The sequence below is a fragment of the Ischnura elegans genome, chromosome 2, assembly GCF_921293095.1.
Source record: "Ischnura elegans chromosome 2, ioIscEleg1.1, whole genome shotgun sequence".
NCBI lineage: Eukaryota > Metazoa > Arthropoda > Insecta > Odonata > Coenagrionidae > Ischnura > Ischnura elegans.
The window spans coordinates 75,643,987-75,662,229 of record NC_060247.1 but is presented as its reverse complement, the minus strand read 5'-3'; the positions used below and the strand labels follow the sequence as shown (position 1 = coordinate 75,662,229).

Here is an 18,243-nt window from a genome sequence, read left to right as displayed (position 1 = left end):
GCTGATCAAAATAAGTAAAATGGATTAAATTTAAAATTTTCTCTGAGCTCTGGGGGGGGGGGGGTTTACCCCCCAAAACTGCCACCTCGTCACCAGCTGCGCTCTTAAATAAGCTTTCAAAAGTCGCCACTCGCGGCGCTGACGGGCAGAGCCATCTGTATTCCACGCAAAAATAAGCAATTATTTGGGGATGTTTATGGAAACTTATATTCGAGATGTTACAATCTATGAAATGCACAAGTTTTTCAGCGCTATTCCTCACGGTTACAAATAAATTGAAATTAAATTATTTAGTATCACATAATAAATATTCAAAATAAGTCTATCTCTCTTACCTCATCGCTTCGCAGCGATTATTAAAAAAAAACTATTATAATGCGCCCTATGCGACAACATAAATCGAGCTTCTACGGGACGGATTGGGATTTCCTCTGCGTAGTACTCTTGGGTATGATTTAGGATTCTCGGCCTCCAGTCGGCCTCCATTAATTTTGCCCCTGCGCATTTAAATGGGTTTTCAAGAATCGCCACACACGTCGTTGACCGCGGAGCGATCCGAATTTAATAGGGAATTAAGCTATACTTAGGGTTGTTAATCGTATTAAATAATTGAAGGGGTGAGCAGTCAAGAGATTCAAGTGATTTTTTATATACAGAGCTCGGTACAGAAATTAATAGAAGAAATATGCAAAAAGGGTGGCCAAGATATACGAACGAGTCTCTGTTCTTTGCTGACATCGAGTAGAAAATCTATTGCGCTACTAAACATCTAGTTGATCTCGTTTGTTTTCTTTACCTAATTTCTGTACATATCCATATTTAGAAAAAAATCACTTGTACCCCTTGGCTTCTCATCTCCTCAATTGTGATGATATGGTACGTCAGTTTCATAAATTTTCAATTCTTGCTCTCGCGACTACAAATAGTGAGAATAAATGGATCGCTCTTGCACTCATCGCCACGCCACGGGCATTTTCGAAAACCGATTCCAATGTGCCCTTAGTGGAAGCGTAAATCAATCTTCTACCGGATGTACTGGGCCCCCCTTTATGTAGAACCCTTGGCTGAGGCCGACACTGAATTTCCAACTACAGTATTTACATCATTTGGAAAATGGAAACGGTTTGCCAATGAAATACCGATGAATAGATTTTATTGATAAACCCCATAATCTCCTTCTCCGTGAGTATTTTAGCTAATGAGACAAACAGCATTATTACGAACGCTATCGTCGTAACCAACCATCTCCCTCTTTTGAACTATTTATATCACGCGAATATTTTTTGAAATTTAGGCTAAGTAATTTTTACGACCATGAATATCTCGGGCTCCCAAAAAGTTACACTTAGGACGATTTTGTAGGTACGTCCTATAAGCTACCTAAAATAAAACCGTACGTGTATCTACTTATCAGCCTCAAGTTGTTTCCCGGGAGTCATGTATGTGTCAGTTTGTCTATTTTTTTGTCTCGTTAATGTAATAGAATTTTCACTCCATTTCGTTATTTTGTGTAAATCCATCGCCACAATAAATTAATATATATTTTGATCTAAAAGCCCCTCATTTAGTTTACTGGAAAGCTTTTTAATTCAAAATCTACATCTAAATAATACCCTGCGAGCCACCTCTAGGGTGTTTGGCAGGGGATGATCAATCGCTATCATGCAACAGGATTCCCACGTGCATAGCACACGGTAAAAAAAACGTCACGCATACAAACAAATTCAAAGGCAAAACTTGCCAACTACTCATTAAGATTTTCTGCCAATAAAGCTCGAACACACAAAACATGCTGGTAGAAATAATAATGAAATTCAGAAACGTTCATGAAGGTATACATAAGTTAGTAAGCTACGATACAAGTCATCTAATTTGTGTCAAATGATAATGTAATTTGAAATTCGTGCGAAGGTTCCCGAGGCGATGTTCGTGGTGAGTGCAGTTTTCCGGGTACTCCAGCCGTGTTCTTCTGTAGCGAGTGACGAAAGTTTCGAAACCATCCTGCTTTCGTCTTCGTGTCGAAGGTGAGAGGCTCGTTATTTCGCCGCCTTAGACGAAAGAAGACGGAAGCGGGATGGCTTTCGAAACTGTCGTTACTCGCTACAGAAGAACGTTGCTTGAGTATTCGGAAAACTGCACTTATCTCGATGATGTAATTTGTTTAGATTAAAACTTGAGTATTTTTCTGTTTGCCATATTGATTACAACCCTTTGTATGCTTATCCATACGCTAGTGCATATATGTCAGAGACAGAGTATCGTCAAGTGTCCATTTCTCCGGAAATTTTTCGTGATTATTTCTTCAATTTCCTCTTCACTTATTAATGTATTGCAGATTTAAGTTCGACATATTTTTCCTGTACGCTTTGGATTTTGTTTTTTGGATTTTTTAATAATTCAGAGTGCGTTCAAGTTTTTCCCCAATATACTCGCGGACTGCTCAATATTTTTTTCCAGCATGGATATATGTGGCCTCCTGTGATGTCCTTATCGAGAATTTCTCAATCTAACCATAACTATCTTGCCCCTAAAGATGTTATCAATATTAGCGTCACTGCTATGCACTTATGCTACTGCTGTGCGCCTCATATTTTGTTTGTCGGTCGCGCGAAAATTACAAAAGAGGATCCTCAAGGTATTCACTATAAATGTTGTCACCCATTGGACATTGAAATGGGTTTACAAAAGTCGCCATTCATGTCGCCTAAGGGCAAAGCGATCCGAATTTCACGGATAAGTTACCTTATATCAGGGCTGTTAACATTTTTTTTATATTTTCTATGATGCGATCTATCAAATTTTATAACTTTGCAATCATAGTCAGTAGAAAAGCGCCGGCGAAGAGGGCTTTTCTGCCAAAAGAAAAATCTTCTTACAACTGGCAATAAGAGTATAGATGTAAGGAAAAAAATCATCAGGTCATATGGAGCATCTATGGAGCATCTATGGAGCATCTATGGAAGCGCGGATTGGACGTTGACAGCAGCAGAGAGAAAGCATTCGAAATGTGCTGCTACCGAAGAATGATGAAGATAAAATGGATCGACCGAGTAAGAAGTGATGGGAAGCGTCGGAGAAAAGAGAAAGACTGAAAACATTAAGGAGAAGGCGGAAGAACTTAGTTGACCACATTATAAGGCATGATGAAAACAATTGTAGAAGTGCAAGTGGAAGGGCAGGAGGGCAAGGGACGTCCCCGAATGAGTTACATTTGTTAGGTTGTAAATGATGTAAAAGAGGAGAAATATATCGTCATGAAAAGGCTAGCGGATAGGGGAGAGGAATGGAGAGCTGCGTCAAACCAATTTTAGGATTGTTTACTTATGAAACTGATGAAATTTTCAACGCTTTTCCACATAATTTCAAATACTATGCTGAAAAATATTGGATCGCTCTCCACCCATCGCCGCGCTGAGAGAATTTTTGAAAACGGTCGAAAGCGATCGAAGCGGCAACAGAATTCACTCCTAAATAGGATGGAATGGGCGCTTCCTTAACGAAGTATCCTTCGTTGGTAGTCCAATATTTATAAATTTAGATTCAAAATTTGTCCAATGCCTTGGCGTCGTCATCTTGGTAGATTTTTCATTATCATTTCTTCATTTCGCCGATGGACCGGGAAAGATTCCTTTCTGAAGACGACTTGCTATATCCTGAGGGAAAGGGACGAGATTTCGAAAGCAGTTCTCTCTCCCTCGCAGGAGGACAATGGAAGGATCGAAGCTGCCGCCTCTCGCTGCGGTGAATGGGGATATATAGTCAGTCACCACTGGCGCGGCCTTAGAAGCACACTCGCTCCTTTTTATTTCCCCGGAAAGCCCGAGGTTTTCGAGAGTGAAATTACGGATGTGCTCAGCAGCCTTCTCTCCTCTGGGAGAGAGGCGAGGGATGGGAGAGTCCTTGGTTGTGTTCCCTGGAGATTTTAAGCCGTCTCTCCTTCGCCGGAAAGCACTTGAACTTTTAATTGGCGGGGATGAGGGGGGATTCTCCATCTCGCGCCAAGGGATTTATTTATATCGTCCCCTCGGTATAATCCTCGCGAAAGGATTAGTGGGACGGAGTTGATGTCGCTTTAATAACGCGACAGAAGTGATGGAATGTCGTTGCTTCGTTACGTCCTCCAATTGGTACCGCTCTCCGCCGACTGAAGATTTCCCCGCCTGAGAGGAATTAATTGGGTTTTTGGTTCGAGATGGTTTTGAGGGTTACATCTCTACATTGAGGTTAACGATATTCAACCATGCGAATGTTCGGAGAAGTGTTACGGTGCCATCGTTTCGAGGATTGACTGAGCAAGTGAAGGTGTTTAAAATATCTATATTCTGCGTGATATCGTGGTAATGTAAGGATATGGTTCTATTACCAAAACTTCTGAAGTTTTCGTTTATGCACCTTCATTCTTTACTATTTGCCGATGGGAATCTGTCATACCTACGCTGTGGCGGATACAGAAAAAAGCCAAGGGGGGAGGCAAAAGATAATTGGAGCTACCTTTACTTTTATCGTACTAAAAACAATCGAGTCACGTGCAAAGTTTAAGGAAGTTATATTCGAATTGATCAGGGGCGGATCCAGGATTTTTTTCTGTGGAGCACAAGGGTTTGATAGGTCTTCTCATATTTGAGGTTAAAAACAAAATACAACCATTACTGTGGAAAATATTCGCTTTATTTTGACACGAAAGTTATTAATATGAAATTAAATGATTAAGGCTCCGTATTACACAAAATAAAACCAACGTAATGATAACTGTTTTAAAAATCTTGTCTATTTTTCAAGCGTCTGGGGGGGGGGAGGGCACGTGCCCCTGTGCCCGCCTATGAAACTGATAGTACACATGTATAAGGCATTGCCATCTCATAATGTAAAAAAAGTTATAATTTTGGTTCTGTAGGTAATGTTCGGCAATACGAGCGGCCACGCAAGGGGGGGCGCGCACCCTCCATATGTATCCACCACCTTCGTGGATAGATAATGAGTATTAGGATTCAGTACGGACTAGTATAGAAGTGTTCAGCTACACATAAAACCCTATGAACCCTTTGTCATTGTTATTCAATGGCTAGTCATTAGATTCATGCTTATTACAGTTATCTTCAAATGAAATGTGAAATCAAAATTGCTGTGTACAACCTTGTTGGCGCATGAAAATAAGAAATAAAGACCGGAGTTTATGGGATTATAATGCTTTTCCATTCACGGCTATTCATTTAATATCTTATTTTTATCTGCCCCTGACCAAGTAACTTATTGAAGGTAATTATCCTAGGTGATCTATCATTTATCGAAGTTGCTCTATCATTCGTCATCAGGTATTTTGCCTACTCACACTATAGCAGTGAATAAAAAAGGAAGAGAATTGCGTTAGAAAAGGAGGCGGTTACCTATAAGAAGGGATTGATGAGAGGATCATCATGTAAGCATTTCAATAAATGACCAATGGAGAGTCTGATTTGGTATGAGACGCCTTGCGGTGCGGTAACCTGGACGTTGAGGAAGAAAGACGAGGAGATACTAGAAGCGTTCGAAATCTGGGTGTGGAGGAAAATGGAGAAGGCGTATTGGACGGATAAGAGCAGGACTGACGAAGGCCTGGACACGCTAGGCGAAGAGAGAAATAATTTAGATAAGAGTTTTTGGATAGAGCGAGTACTGAGCGGGGAGGGTATGATAAAATCGATGGGAGTGGAGATGGCCGGAATGATTATTAAATGTCTCATTCATAAATAAACAGATAAAATAAACAGAATATTGCTATAAATCTAGTCATAAAGGGAAAAATACTTCCTGTGCTCCCTCGCGAGTTTCCTTGTCGAGTATTCGATTTCATTATTTTTCTGAGTGATAGAGAAAACTTGGGACAAGATTAGTTTCCTTTTTATGCGTAAGCATGCACTTATCCTGGGTCGGTGAAGCACGTCATGAATATGGATATTCCCTCACCCTTACCCACAGCTCTCCTTGTCTACCTCTCAGAGATTCAGTTTTGCTGACGGAGCACTTGAGCGGATCGGAGGAGATGCTTACGACCTCGAGACCGTTATTGATAGGAGGTCTGATCATATATTTTGGATACTATATGGTGCACATGGCTGCTTATTTTATGTAAACACTGTTTTTCTTCAGTGAAAAAACCTATTGTCAGATAAGTATTTGTATGTATGCTCCCTTTTACTTAGCGAACCAATTTCTTATCTTAAATGATGAGGTTTAAAAGCATTAAATATGTTCGCGAGAATTTGTTAATCGGTATTTAATAAATGAGGTGTCTTTAATTGAAAAATGCCCAACTTAGAAGAGCATGAAGATGTAAGGTCAAGTTTTGTTTTTTTATTTACCTTATTTGAAATTAATAATCAAAATGAGATTTCTCAATTACGTAGGCGCAATGGATTTTAATTATTGTTTAGTGATAGGATATGCAGCCAAAGTACCCTTTTTAAGCGAGCAAGATTTCTGGGGGTTTATGCGCTGCAGTCTACCTACCCTAAAGGTGCCATGGCTCTTGCAGATACCACAAGTTCACCGAAGTGGCGCGAAAGAGGGAGTTCGTTATCTTCCTCCGTAAAATCTCTATCCGCTGGTTTGCAAGCTTCGGTTTTTTCCACTTCCCGCATAACCTATTTCCATTCGAAAATTTTCCTGGATATGTATCTAGGCCATCCCTCTAACAACTATAATGCCTCCATACAGTGGTGTCAGGGCAAAAATTATCAGTGGCGGAACGCAATTTCCTTCAATTGTTTTACAAGTGAAATATTACTCATTGTGTTTCAGTAATTTCAGAAAATAGAATGAAAAAATCGAAAAAAATTGTTTTGGTTACGAATGTTAATATTATAAATTTTGAGGCGCCAAAATTGATAAAAGCGTTACTTTACTATTAAGGTAAAACCACCAGTAGTTGACACCTTAAGGATTTATATGTCTGTTTGTTAACATTACTTAAACCGAATTCACTGTAGGGGAAACTTAAAGTTACTGATAGCTGTACAAAGTATTCCTCTATCGTACTGTCACAAGAATAACATTAATAAAATGAATGTGATTTATTATTATTTTTTTTTTTTGTTAACGGGCACAGGTCTAGTAGTTGACACCAAGCGAAAACAAGAATATTTAGTAGTTGACACATTTTATTTTCAGTAGTTGACATACTTTATAAAACTCTTTATTTCAATACACTCTTTATTTATTGACACTCTTTAGTAGTTTACATATGTTTTAAATGAGAAAAGGTTTAATAAATGAATTTTTGCCTACTTTGTATGAATACAGGGATGAAATGAATGATAAAAGTTGTAGAAAAATACAAAAATTGAATGTTAACGTATTACATAACTTAGGCTCATTCTCTAGTTAATTAAGTTAAAAAAAATGAATATAAATTGTGCTAAGCTATCAGAATGCAAGAAGTTAATCCCATAAAAATTCAAGTTCCGGGACTGAGTAAACATTTCTCGTGGTACTCATTTTTAAAGGCTCGTCAATGTGGTATAATACAGTTTCCCATTCGTAGTCCAATTTATCCTCTTTTTCTGGCCATTTCCAGAGTCTCCCAGATTTTTTCATAGCTGTAATAGTAGCAGCTGTTTCACAAACATCAGTTATAACCCCCGGAAATAACTCTTCTTCATAAGAAAAAACTACATACTCCCCTACTTTCCTCTCTACTGGTTTCTTTAGGTTTTTCTCATGTATGTTTTCCTCATCGCTCTCATCTTTAAAATCACTGTCTGATGGCACCTCTTCTATGCCAGAGTTAGAGCTGTCTTTGTAATGAAGCACCCGCTTTGCAGTCCTTTTCTTATGCTGCCGAACTTTATCTTGTTTCGCTCTTTCTTTTTCATCTTTTTTCCTTTGTCTCTCGGCAGCACGTTCCAGTTTTCTTTTTTCTAATTCTTCCTTTTTTGCCAACTTCTTTCTAAAATAATCTTGACACAGCTGTCCTGAGACAATGGCAGGCATTTTCTCCTTCATTGATCGTTTTTGTTTTGGTTCATTCTTGTCTTTCTGGAAAAAAAAGTGTCTTTTGAATGGGCTGGGGATTTCTGCAGATACTTTAGAAGTTCCAGCTTGACAAAGATCAGTATGATTAATACTATCTCTAGCAGGCTTATCGATACAAGTAAGGTTGTTCGTTCCAGATGGCATATTGTAATCATCAGTGGTATGATAAGTGGACTCATCGATAGCACTAGGAGTGAGTGTTGCAGATGACAGGTCCCCATCCACAATGCTTAGGTTGTCTGGCTCATTAGTAGCACCAGATGCATTTAACAAATTACTTTCCAGTTCTAATTTTGTCTTCTGCCACAGTTCAAAGAGTGAAATATCTTTTTCCTCCAACTCTTTATTTGTATCCCTGTTACAAAATATTTTGAGCTTGCTTTCTGGAATACTCTCATTGAGAAATCGAAGTCCTTCTTTTAAAAATTGTCCACGTTCTTTGGCTTTTGTGACTTGATTATCACCTTCAATGTTTAATGGGAGAGTGATAGCTTCTGGGTTCCATGGAAACAATCCACATTTTCTAAAACCATTTTCCAGGATAGTCACTTGTAGCACATTGTCTATAACTTCTTTCAAAAGTTTTGGAAATTCTTTCTTCTTTAAGACTGGAGCCTCCAAATTGGATAACCTCCATTCATGTACTTTCTTCTTCCAGTGCTCTTTAAGAGTCCTGAAAACCGAAACATCCATCGGTTGCAAGAGATGCGTCGCATTTGGGTACAGTGCAATGAGAATGATGCCACAGCTGCTTCCATTACCTCTTGAGTATAATTTCTAAAATTTCCCTTTGTTGGAGGCATCTGAAAATGAAAGAGGGAGTAATTCAGAAGTTGACACATTGTAACTCCAATAGTTGACACCCCCTGTCAACTATTGGATACAATACTTTGAAAATGTTTTAGAGGTTATAATACACAGTTCAACAATGTAAGCAGTTAAATAACACTCAAATAAAGCAGAATTATTAAATTATATTACTCCTGAGTAGTTGACACACGGTGTCAACCACTCAATACTATGTCATCTAAAGTTTCAGTAGTTGACATGATGCCAAACAGCCATTTTTTTTTAATTTACAGGTTATTTTGAAAACTGTTTGTATACTTTAGAGTCTAAAACAAAGTATTAAACATCTCCTTAATCAAAATTATAATCGGTGTTTAAATTTTCAATGCTTACCTTTTAGCTTGTTCTTAGCAAACTCCACAACGAAATCACATTAATCAATTGAAAAACATGGGCTGTTGTCATCAGATGATTGTGGTTAGACTGCTGTTAAAGATGGCGGTACAGTAGTTCACATACACACCACTAGAGAGCTACACTACACAGACAGAAAAATATTAATCATCTGGCACCTTTATTCCTCTTGTTATTGTATTTTTTTATTATAAGTGTCAACTACTAGTGCAGTGTCAACTACTGGTGGTTTTACCTTATGTCTTTTTTAACCTGTGCCGGAAAGGCGTTCCGGCACCACAACAACACTTCCTAGATAGAACCCCTATGAGTGCCTTCTGCGATGGTCTCAGGGGTCATTAGTCATAACCCCCTTACCCCAATTCCCAGGAGACAGCTGCAAAGCTGGGAACTGCGGAAAACAACAACGAGAAATATACTTGGACTTGGACCTTACCCCAATTTTTAAAATTTATGGTTTGATAGTTTTTGTATCCTTAAAATGTCTCAAATTGTTTAATTTTTCTGCTGAAAATAGTAAAAATTAAATGTTAGTCTCCAAAATTTATACAAAATGGATATTTATAAAAAACTACCCGGGATATAGCTCCTCCCCCCAGCTTACATGCTAAAAAAAAGTAAGTTATTGGTCCACAAAGCCTGTGGCGCAGCGAGGGGGGAGTTTGGGGTATTACCCCCTCCCCCCTCACAGAGCTCTGACATTTTTCATAATTTTAATACATTTTACCAAATTGAATCAATAATTCTTGTAGAATAGTGAAATTATTTATGAAATATCCCTCAGAAAGCCGTAAAACTCACCATTTATCCTAAACATTTTCTGGGGGAGGGCCACCCCCACTTACCCCTCGGACTCCCTTGTATTTTGCCCCCCCCCCCCCCCCCCAAACCTTAATTCCTAGCAGCGACCTTGCCACAAGGAGGTTGTTGATATTTACCTTACTCTGAGATATTTACCAAGATATTTTCTCATTTACAACCTCCTTGTTGCTCCCTAACGACGCCGCGCGATCGTCAATTGTCGTTTTGTTATTTGAAATTACGATTCGTTTTATGAAAGAATTCGAAATAATTTGCACCAATGAGTTGGCTGGCTCGCTTGATTAATTCCACCAGCCTTCTGTACTGAAAATGACGGAAATTTCTAGCGGTGTTAATCGTGAATGTAAATTGTATTCGGACTTGCACGAATGAGTTCTCATTACATACGAGGCAGCGCAGTATCTGTTGTTATGAACTACGAACATAAAACTCAATGACTACGAACCTACATCGCGACGATTTATAGAATCTTGGAGATGTTGGTACGTGGTTCATATATTTTTTCTTTTGGAAATGTTCTTCTCCCCAAACCCGCATTCTGTATGCTGTAGATATTTCCCTAAATGAAAGAGACGTCAAAGATAATGTGACTCCGCCCTCTTTGTTGACAAAGGGAGTATTTTTAGGTTACCCATCCAGTCTGTTGATGAACTATTGTGCTATTAAGTAAGATATCCACGACGAAAGAAGTTTTTCTTTAATAAGGGTTGTAACCTTAGTACTTACCAAATAATTGCATCCTATCTTCACGCATTTACAAGTGACAAAAATTTTACCGTTATGTGATCGTAACATAAATGTTGTTTATGGTGAATACTGAATTACATAACAGTTAATATAATTATTTTTGTTGAAAGCATGATATAATCGATTTATTTATCTTATATATTTGTTTATTTTTTATTTCAGTACCTGCCTCGCCCATCACTACAGATGTGGACCCAAAGAATGCCCTAGTCCTGCCAGGAAACAACATTACCATACTCTGTCGAGTTGGAAAACCCATATATTTCTGTCGGTTTGAAATACCCGGGGAAACTAATGCCGTTACTCTCATGCCTGGCAAACCTGCCAAAGGAGGAATCTCATACTATGGAAATGGCTTTGAATCTGGGCAATGTGGCCTTAGACTGGAGAACATCCGGTCGAAACAAAACGGGCACTTGAACTGCACAATGGGAGTTACGGATGAAACCGAGGAGGCTAAAGGGACAATGACGCTCATAGTTGCTCGTAAGTTGAAAATTGTTTGTTTCTAATGTTACCTATGTGTTACCATCAATCTCTGATAATGTTTCATGACTTTCCAAATGCTTCGTTCCCTTTCAACATCAGCATTAGTGAAGTACATATTCCTTCTTTATCTAAAAAAAATCATCCTTTCATTCATCCTAGGGCATTTCCTTGAATTTGGGTAATTAATTTTTACATGGAGGTCATTCATGGATTGTGAAATATGACATTTTTTTCAGTGGTGGTCCATGGGTAATGGTAAATTCTCGCTTATTCCCCAACTTTCCCACATTTATATCCATTATGCTCCTATTTTACATTTGAGTATGTAAAGAGTGCTCATTTCATGCATCAAAATTCCATTGCTTCTAATCATTTATGTGCACACAAATCAGGACCATTAATCATTACATGTGATAAGCATTTTTAGGTTTTTATTATCAATAGAGTATAATATATAACCGGGAAAAGTTATGCTGAACGTGTCGAGTTATTTAAGAAAAGAGGAGATGTTCCCTAAAAATGTGACAGCAATAAGTTTTATAATTGGCTAAGCTACAGAGCAAGTGGCTGTCTCATATTAAGGGACACAGTTTCAAAACTCAATTTATCTATCAAATTGGTTAGTTATATATGAAAATACGTGCTTTCAGGGATCACCGAAATCCATGCTTTGGGATGAAAAAATAGGAATATATTCAAGAAAATACCATTAGTAAAATAAGTGACATTAGAAATGCGAAACGATGTGGTCATTCAATGAGACAAGATCTCAAAATTCATGGCAAGAATTTCTAGATTTCGATTTTGTTTCATTAACTCGTTGAGGATGAATTTGCTCATTTGAGTGTAAGGTACAAAAATCTACTGGAGGCTGATGCAATGAAGAAAGAAGTGGAGGAGTGGCTTAGCAATAGTATGATGTGATCAACTTAACTACGAGTGTTGTATCCATCAACTTTTGGCCAAGGATTTCTCAGGATGATTGTAATCAGCTCCAGATTCAGGATAGGGACAAGGGGGGCTCTGTAGGGTTCTGGGGGATAACATCCCAATAGTAGTGGGGGTTGAAACAAAATCTCCATTTTATGTGGTGTAAACCACCACTGATGGTGATAGATTTAAAATTGGAAAAGTATGGGTCTCTTTAATTTTTCATGCTCAATAATAGTGGAAATTAATAAAAAAATTATCATTTTTCCCTTTTCTAAATTTCTCAAGTGCTTTGTGAGCATAAATAATTTCTATAATTATAATTGAATTATTTTTAGACATGAAAAAATAATGTTTTACCATAAAGGATGGTTACGAGGGAACAAATGCAGGAATGTAATATAACAGATTCTAATTTATGGATGTATATCTTTGGACTTTCTTGACAGATGATACAATTTTAATAGGTAGCTTATGTTTATTTGATGTGAACTATTATAACTTCACCTTATTTCCCACAAAACTTGCTTTGGGAGAAAAAATAAATTAATGCTGACGTGTGGTGAAATTTGAATATTTGTGCAAAGAATCATTAGGAAATTCCAGTAAATATGTACTATAAAAATATTTCTTCTTAATTTTACTATATATTAACTAATTTTTGTTAGCATTGGTGAATATGACCAAAAATCAGTGGAAATTATCAATAACAAAAACACCTGTGTCCTCGGATAGTTTAGATAGAACAGTTTAAGTGTAGAGGTGGACATTTTGTGTTTTACTCTTGAATTACAGTATCACAGCTTTGATTATATGCTTCCAAGTGCTCATAGAATCATGATATCTTAAATTTGTATCATCAAACGCTTTGTTTCATCTTAGTTCTTCATTATGGGCTCGAAAATTTGATGAATGACATCCAAACATGTGTGTGCCCTGAGCCATTGCAAGAAAATTATATCGAAATGCTAAAAATTTTTACGGAAAGAATAAATAAACCATTATTTTTACATCTGGAGATGAAAGAATATTTCTCTAGTGTAATTATGAACCAAAATTTATGTACATTTATGGACATCTTTTTTTTATATTAGGATTCATAGTTCCACCATGTTTTTGTCTGAAAAATGTTGTAAGTAAAAGTGTAATAATTTTTATACGGCTAATAGCTTAGAGCTATTACCAATTTTTCCATAATTCTCACACTCCTCAGTAATAGCTTAAGTTTTTCAAAGGAAGCAATGTTCATACCAACAAGTGATAAAGATTATTTTTTTTTAGTAGAAGTGTACCTCGAGAAACGTGCACCGAGATTGGAAGATATTGAGAAGCCTCCTTTAGTTACTGAAAAACTGCTAAAGCTAGATGAAAAATATTTTTTTTTTCATACTTTGGTGAAGGGATGAAATGCATGCAATTTTTGTCAAAATTTGAGGTGGCGAGTGTCATGGTGTGATTGACCCAGCAAAGGATTACAGTATAAAATGTCAAGCATGATTTGATGTATTGAGTTAGGTATACATAATTTTTCTAGCACACTCTATTGTATTTTTCATGATTCTTTGCAGAATCTCCGCAATTACCTGAACTGAGAGTAGCTGTGGGAAGGAAAGGTTCTTACGTGTTTATGGAGGGAGAGTCACTGAGAGCGACATGCAAAATTGCTAAGGGAAGACCTGTGGCTCGTATGACATGGTATTTGGGTGAGTTTTGTTTAATGCTTCTTTCTTTTATTTTATTCCATGAGATATCTATCTGTCATTTCTGTAGTTCCAGCCCTTTTGCCATTGAAGCATATGCATCATCTCTCATGTATATGTTCCTGATGGTGTTAATATGCATTTAGAAAAGTTAATTACGATCCTTGTCTGTGGAGGCCATTCTAAATTAAGTTTGCAACTTCTTTCTGAATCATAATGAGCTACCACCTAGGGCAGCAGTGACTGTAGCATGAACCACATGGGTGGGCTAGATTATAAAGTGGGTGGGCCTTTGTCACCGTAAGATTCACTGTGATTGTATTTGTTTCATTTTACGGAGTTAATATGGACAATACAAAATTGTTTAGCAAATGAAGTGTGTCTGTAAAGTTTGACTTAAGTTTTGACTAAGGTTTTCTACATGCCCGTACTGTATACAATTTATTTTAATTTTATTAAAGTAAAGTTTAACTTTGGACTACAATTCTGAAATTTTGTCGGTGGGCCAGGGGGTTGGCCCGTGCCCACCCCCAGCACCACCTCTGACTCAGGGTATGATCGCCTCCATGTTTCTCTGTTGATGAAACTTTTTAGGTTAAATTGTTAAAGAAGAAAAAAAGAATGGTATCGAACTTACTCTTCAAATTAATTTGATTTTCATAATCTTTTCATTCTAAACATTCAAAATTGAATAATGTAGGTCTTGCAGAGTTGAAATAATATCCCTTACTTTTTTTGCTAATGTAAATCACTATTTAATGATTATTAAAATCAATTAATTTATAAAATAAACCTGTTTTGTGGTACTTTTTCATAGTGAAAATCACTGTTGAAGTGTATTCATACAGTTCCGATTAATTGCTATTTTAGTTAGTATTTGTATTAATTGCATTTATATTTAGTTGCCATTCTCTAGAAAACCTTTGCTCTTGTTAAAAGTGCAACTGGGGATCTACTCAGTGAAAGACTTTGTTGTAAATAGTGGTCACTGAAAATGGCTGTCCTATGTAGTGTTATCTAATCATTTTCCTATCATTCAAATTTCATGTCACAGTACAAATAATGAAAATGTTCAATCTCATATTCTGAATTTTTACCTAATGCTCATGTAAAATTTATTTCTTGTGCTGTAATTTGTCCCTTTCATTAAGAGCCATGCCTAAATTATATTAAATTTTTTTCTCTACAGGTGACGGTCCTTTGAGAGAAGGTCTCAGTCGGACATTACTAGAGAAAGACAAGGAAGGTCTTGAAACAATCACACAAAATGTGACTAGGACGCTTTTATGGTCTGACAATGGGAAGCAGTTGCAATGCGTTGCCAACCATTATGCTCTCACTCCAGGCTCTGAGAAGAGTAACTTTCAGTTGAACGTTGAATGTAAGTCATCCACTATTTGCTGTATTTCCATGTGTAGTATTTCAATCAGTAGTCTACAATTCAATGGTGTTCAATTTATTTCATGAATTGCGATGAGTCTTTTTATCTCTGATTTGCTTCAGATGCCTTTTTTAATTTTTTAATTATATAGCAATGGTCAAAACTGTGTCACGTGCGTGCTTATTGTTAGTATTCATTTCTTCTTGGTCCTTTTCTTGCTAAAATTTGCCTTTTAAATACACACACAGAGAGTGGCATTCTATAAGGGGATGGGGGGATAGATACCCCATAGAAAGCATGAGGGAAATTAATTTTTTTTTTTTAACTTTGGTCTAGTTTTGACATGTAACAAATGCATCTGCTTAAAGTTAAATTGAAAGTACCAAAATGATCTAAAATTTATTTCCAGGAATGTCATTTTTCAAAAATTTTCCTGGATCCCTGGTTGCCTGGGGGGGGGGGGGGGGTAATTTTGCCACACAAGGCCATCCCATCCCCCCCCAAAATACATCCTTAGTTACGCCAATGCACACAGTTATCCTTAAATATCTCCCTAGCAAAATTGAATGTGAAGTTATGGTCTGTTCTATTTGTATAAGTTTAATAGATACATAATTTTTACTGATAAATTTCATTAATTTTCCTCAAAAAGTTCTATAACTTTATTTTTTACTTCCAACTAACTTGGAAGAAAATATGTATGTCTATAATTGAATTATTTTGTTTTTGAATCCTGCTCAATGTTGCTATGTAACAAACATGTATTGAATATGTGTGAGATTATACAGCTTCTTGCTTTGTTTTCTCATTTCGGGATATCATAAATTAAATACATATGCAATTAGGGAGAGTTTCATGGAAAACTGTAAATAAAGAATGCTCCTGCCACCTAAGCCGCTCATATCATTTTCATGAATTATCATGTTGATGATATCTTAGTTCTAAAAATCATTGAGTTGGCATATATTATTTAAGTACTTCTGTTATGAAAATTGAATTATGAAAAATTCATAATTCAATTCAAGTCTTGTTGAATATGGAAGTTATAGCATATCATGTTAAAATATTTTTGGCATTGCAAAAAGCAATAGCATTGGAAAATGATAGTTTTTCATTGCTGATGGGTTTCTTTTCCAAGCAGTTACCCAGAATTCCAATGTTTTTGATGGATTAAATTTTTATTGTTGAAATGATTTGACAGTAACTTGCCACTTATAATCCCTGCATTCTCTTACCAGATGCACCAAAGCCAATCCAGCATGATGCTGCCGTGGAGGAAGCTGATAATGGGAAGGGCAATGGAAGAATCGTAACCTTGGAAATCAATGCCAACCCTAAGCCAACTATTCGCTGGATGGCAAAAGGAAAAATGGTTAGGGAAGGGACATCTGACAGCAACAAGATTTTTGAGGTTGATAAAACTATAAACAATGTAAGTTGTTCTCATGGTATAGTTTCTTCCTTAGATTAGGTAATGAAATTTCTTTCGCATGTTAATGCCTCAAGATTGTGTATTTATCACGCAGAGAGCTGAATTTGCTTTTGTCTAATTAAATCAAGCTAAGGATTAGTTGAATCAAGCTTAAAATGATCTTATACTACATGCATATTTCAATCATTGGAAAATAATGGAAAGCTGCATATTATATATGTAGTTAATAGGGATATGTTCCAGTTAATGAAAGGGATGTGGAGACAATGTTGTAATTGCTGCTCTTTATGTTTTATGAATGGAAATCTAATATCACTGCTTTGCCAATATAGAGTTCTGTTAATTTTTCTGTGTAAAAGGCATAAACTATAAGTGCTAGTCATCAGCTCTAACCTTAACTTGAATATGATCACACACATGGTTGGTTGGGTATGGTTGTTGAACACATGGGTGCCTCTTTTACAGTGAAAACTGTGAAATCAGACAAAAATGACACCTCATTTCAATGTCACAGATATTAACTTCATGAAATCAGAAAATTTACTTTATTTTTAAACATTCTGTTTGAAAACATAATTTTATTTTTTCTGCCGGAGTAACCGTATTTAAATGAAGTGATATCAATCTTAAGGAAATTGGTTTTTAAACTTTATGTATCATAATAGTGATAAGGATATCTTAAATCATTAATAAATGACCTCTAGTTGTTTCACAGTATCTTATTTATCTGTCGATACCTACCCTGCAAAAACGCTCAACAATCACCCACCGAATCAAATCCGCTCATCTATTAGCCCAACAATACGAATCTGCTCAGCTGGCAGTGTCCGGAGCATAAACGCTCATCTCCTATTCTCTAAGCTTGGAGGTGAGCGTTTATGCTCCAGACACTGCCAGCTGAGCGGATTCGTATTGTTGGGTTACTAGATTAGCAGATTTGATTAGGTGGGCGATTATTGAGCGTTTTTGCAGTGGAGGTATTGTAATGTTCTTAGCTAGAAAAATTAAGGCTGTCTTCAGCTTTGGTTCTAGTTCATGGTGTGCTTCTCATGATTTGCAAAATGTCTTTCTGCCAATGCAGGGGATGCTTCAAATAATGGTTCATTGTGAGAATTTGGCTGGTTGGAGAATGGTTCATTGTGCTCATTCGTATTTTTTTCAATTCGTGTTTGAACTGATGTATGTTCCTGAAGACTGCTTCTTTATTGCTAGGAACACACCATGCCTTGTCATTAATCAAATTCAGAATTCTTATCATTAAATGCATTATAATTTCTCTTCAGGGAACTGGCAAATGGATCACAAGATTGAATGTTCATTCTGTGGATGAAGACATACTTAAAGCTGAGTACCAAGTTATAGCTGAGAATCCCCATGGCAAACAAACATATGATGTCTCACTGACACCCAGTTTTTTAACTCCAGGTAAAAATTTTAGTTGACAAAATTCAGGGTATTTGCAAACTGCTTTTAACTCATGTGTACATACCATTTTTCTAGGTTTGTTTATCATGCCTTTGTGGTAACTG

At 36.8% G+C, this 18,243-nt stretch overlaps 2 protein-coding genes across 8 annotated transcripts in view; one reads left to right on the top strand and one right to left on the bottom strand.

Moving 5' to 3' along the window:
* Positions 1-18,243, top strand: part of LOC124153980 (fasciclin-3) — a 278,922-nt gene that overhangs the window by 203,107 nt on the left and 57,572 nt on the right. For 6 of the 7 annotated variants that reach the window (XM_046527437.1, XM_046527440.1, XM_046527439.1 and 3 more), the window contains exons 2-6: positions 10,945-11,268; positions 13,770-13,904; positions 15,091-15,282; positions 16,521-16,714; positions 17,998-18,139. In XM_046527437.1, the coding sequence (XP_046383393.1) occupies positions 10,945-11,268; positions 13,770-13,904; positions 15,091-15,282; positions 16,521-16,714; positions 17,998-18,139 (987 nt within the window). Of the gene's footprint in view, positions 1-10,277; positions 10,518-10,944; positions 11,269-13,769; positions 13,905-15,090; positions 15,283-16,520; positions 16,715-17,997; positions 18,140-18,243 lie in introns of those variants that run through there. The other variant, XM_046527441.1, reaches the window with a different exon arrangement.
* Positions 7,080-9,447, bottom strand: LOC124153982. The gene is made up of 2 exons (XM_046527443.1): positions 9,193-9,447; positions 7,080-8,813 (listed from the first exon to the last, which is right to left on the bottom strand). The coding sequence occupies exon 2, from the start codon at positions 8,701-8,703 to the stop codon at positions 7,417-7,419; it is 1,287 nt and encodes a 428-aa protein (XP_046383399.1). The 5' UTR covers positions 8,704-8,813; positions 9,193-9,447; the 3' UTR covers positions 7,080-7,416.

Bases quoted from the DNA above. Each gene is read 5' to 3' on its own strand.
- LOC124153982 (XM_046527443.1), bottom strand. From the start codon at position 8,703: ATGGATGTTTCGGTTTTCAGGACTCTTAAAGAGCACTGGAAGAAGAAA.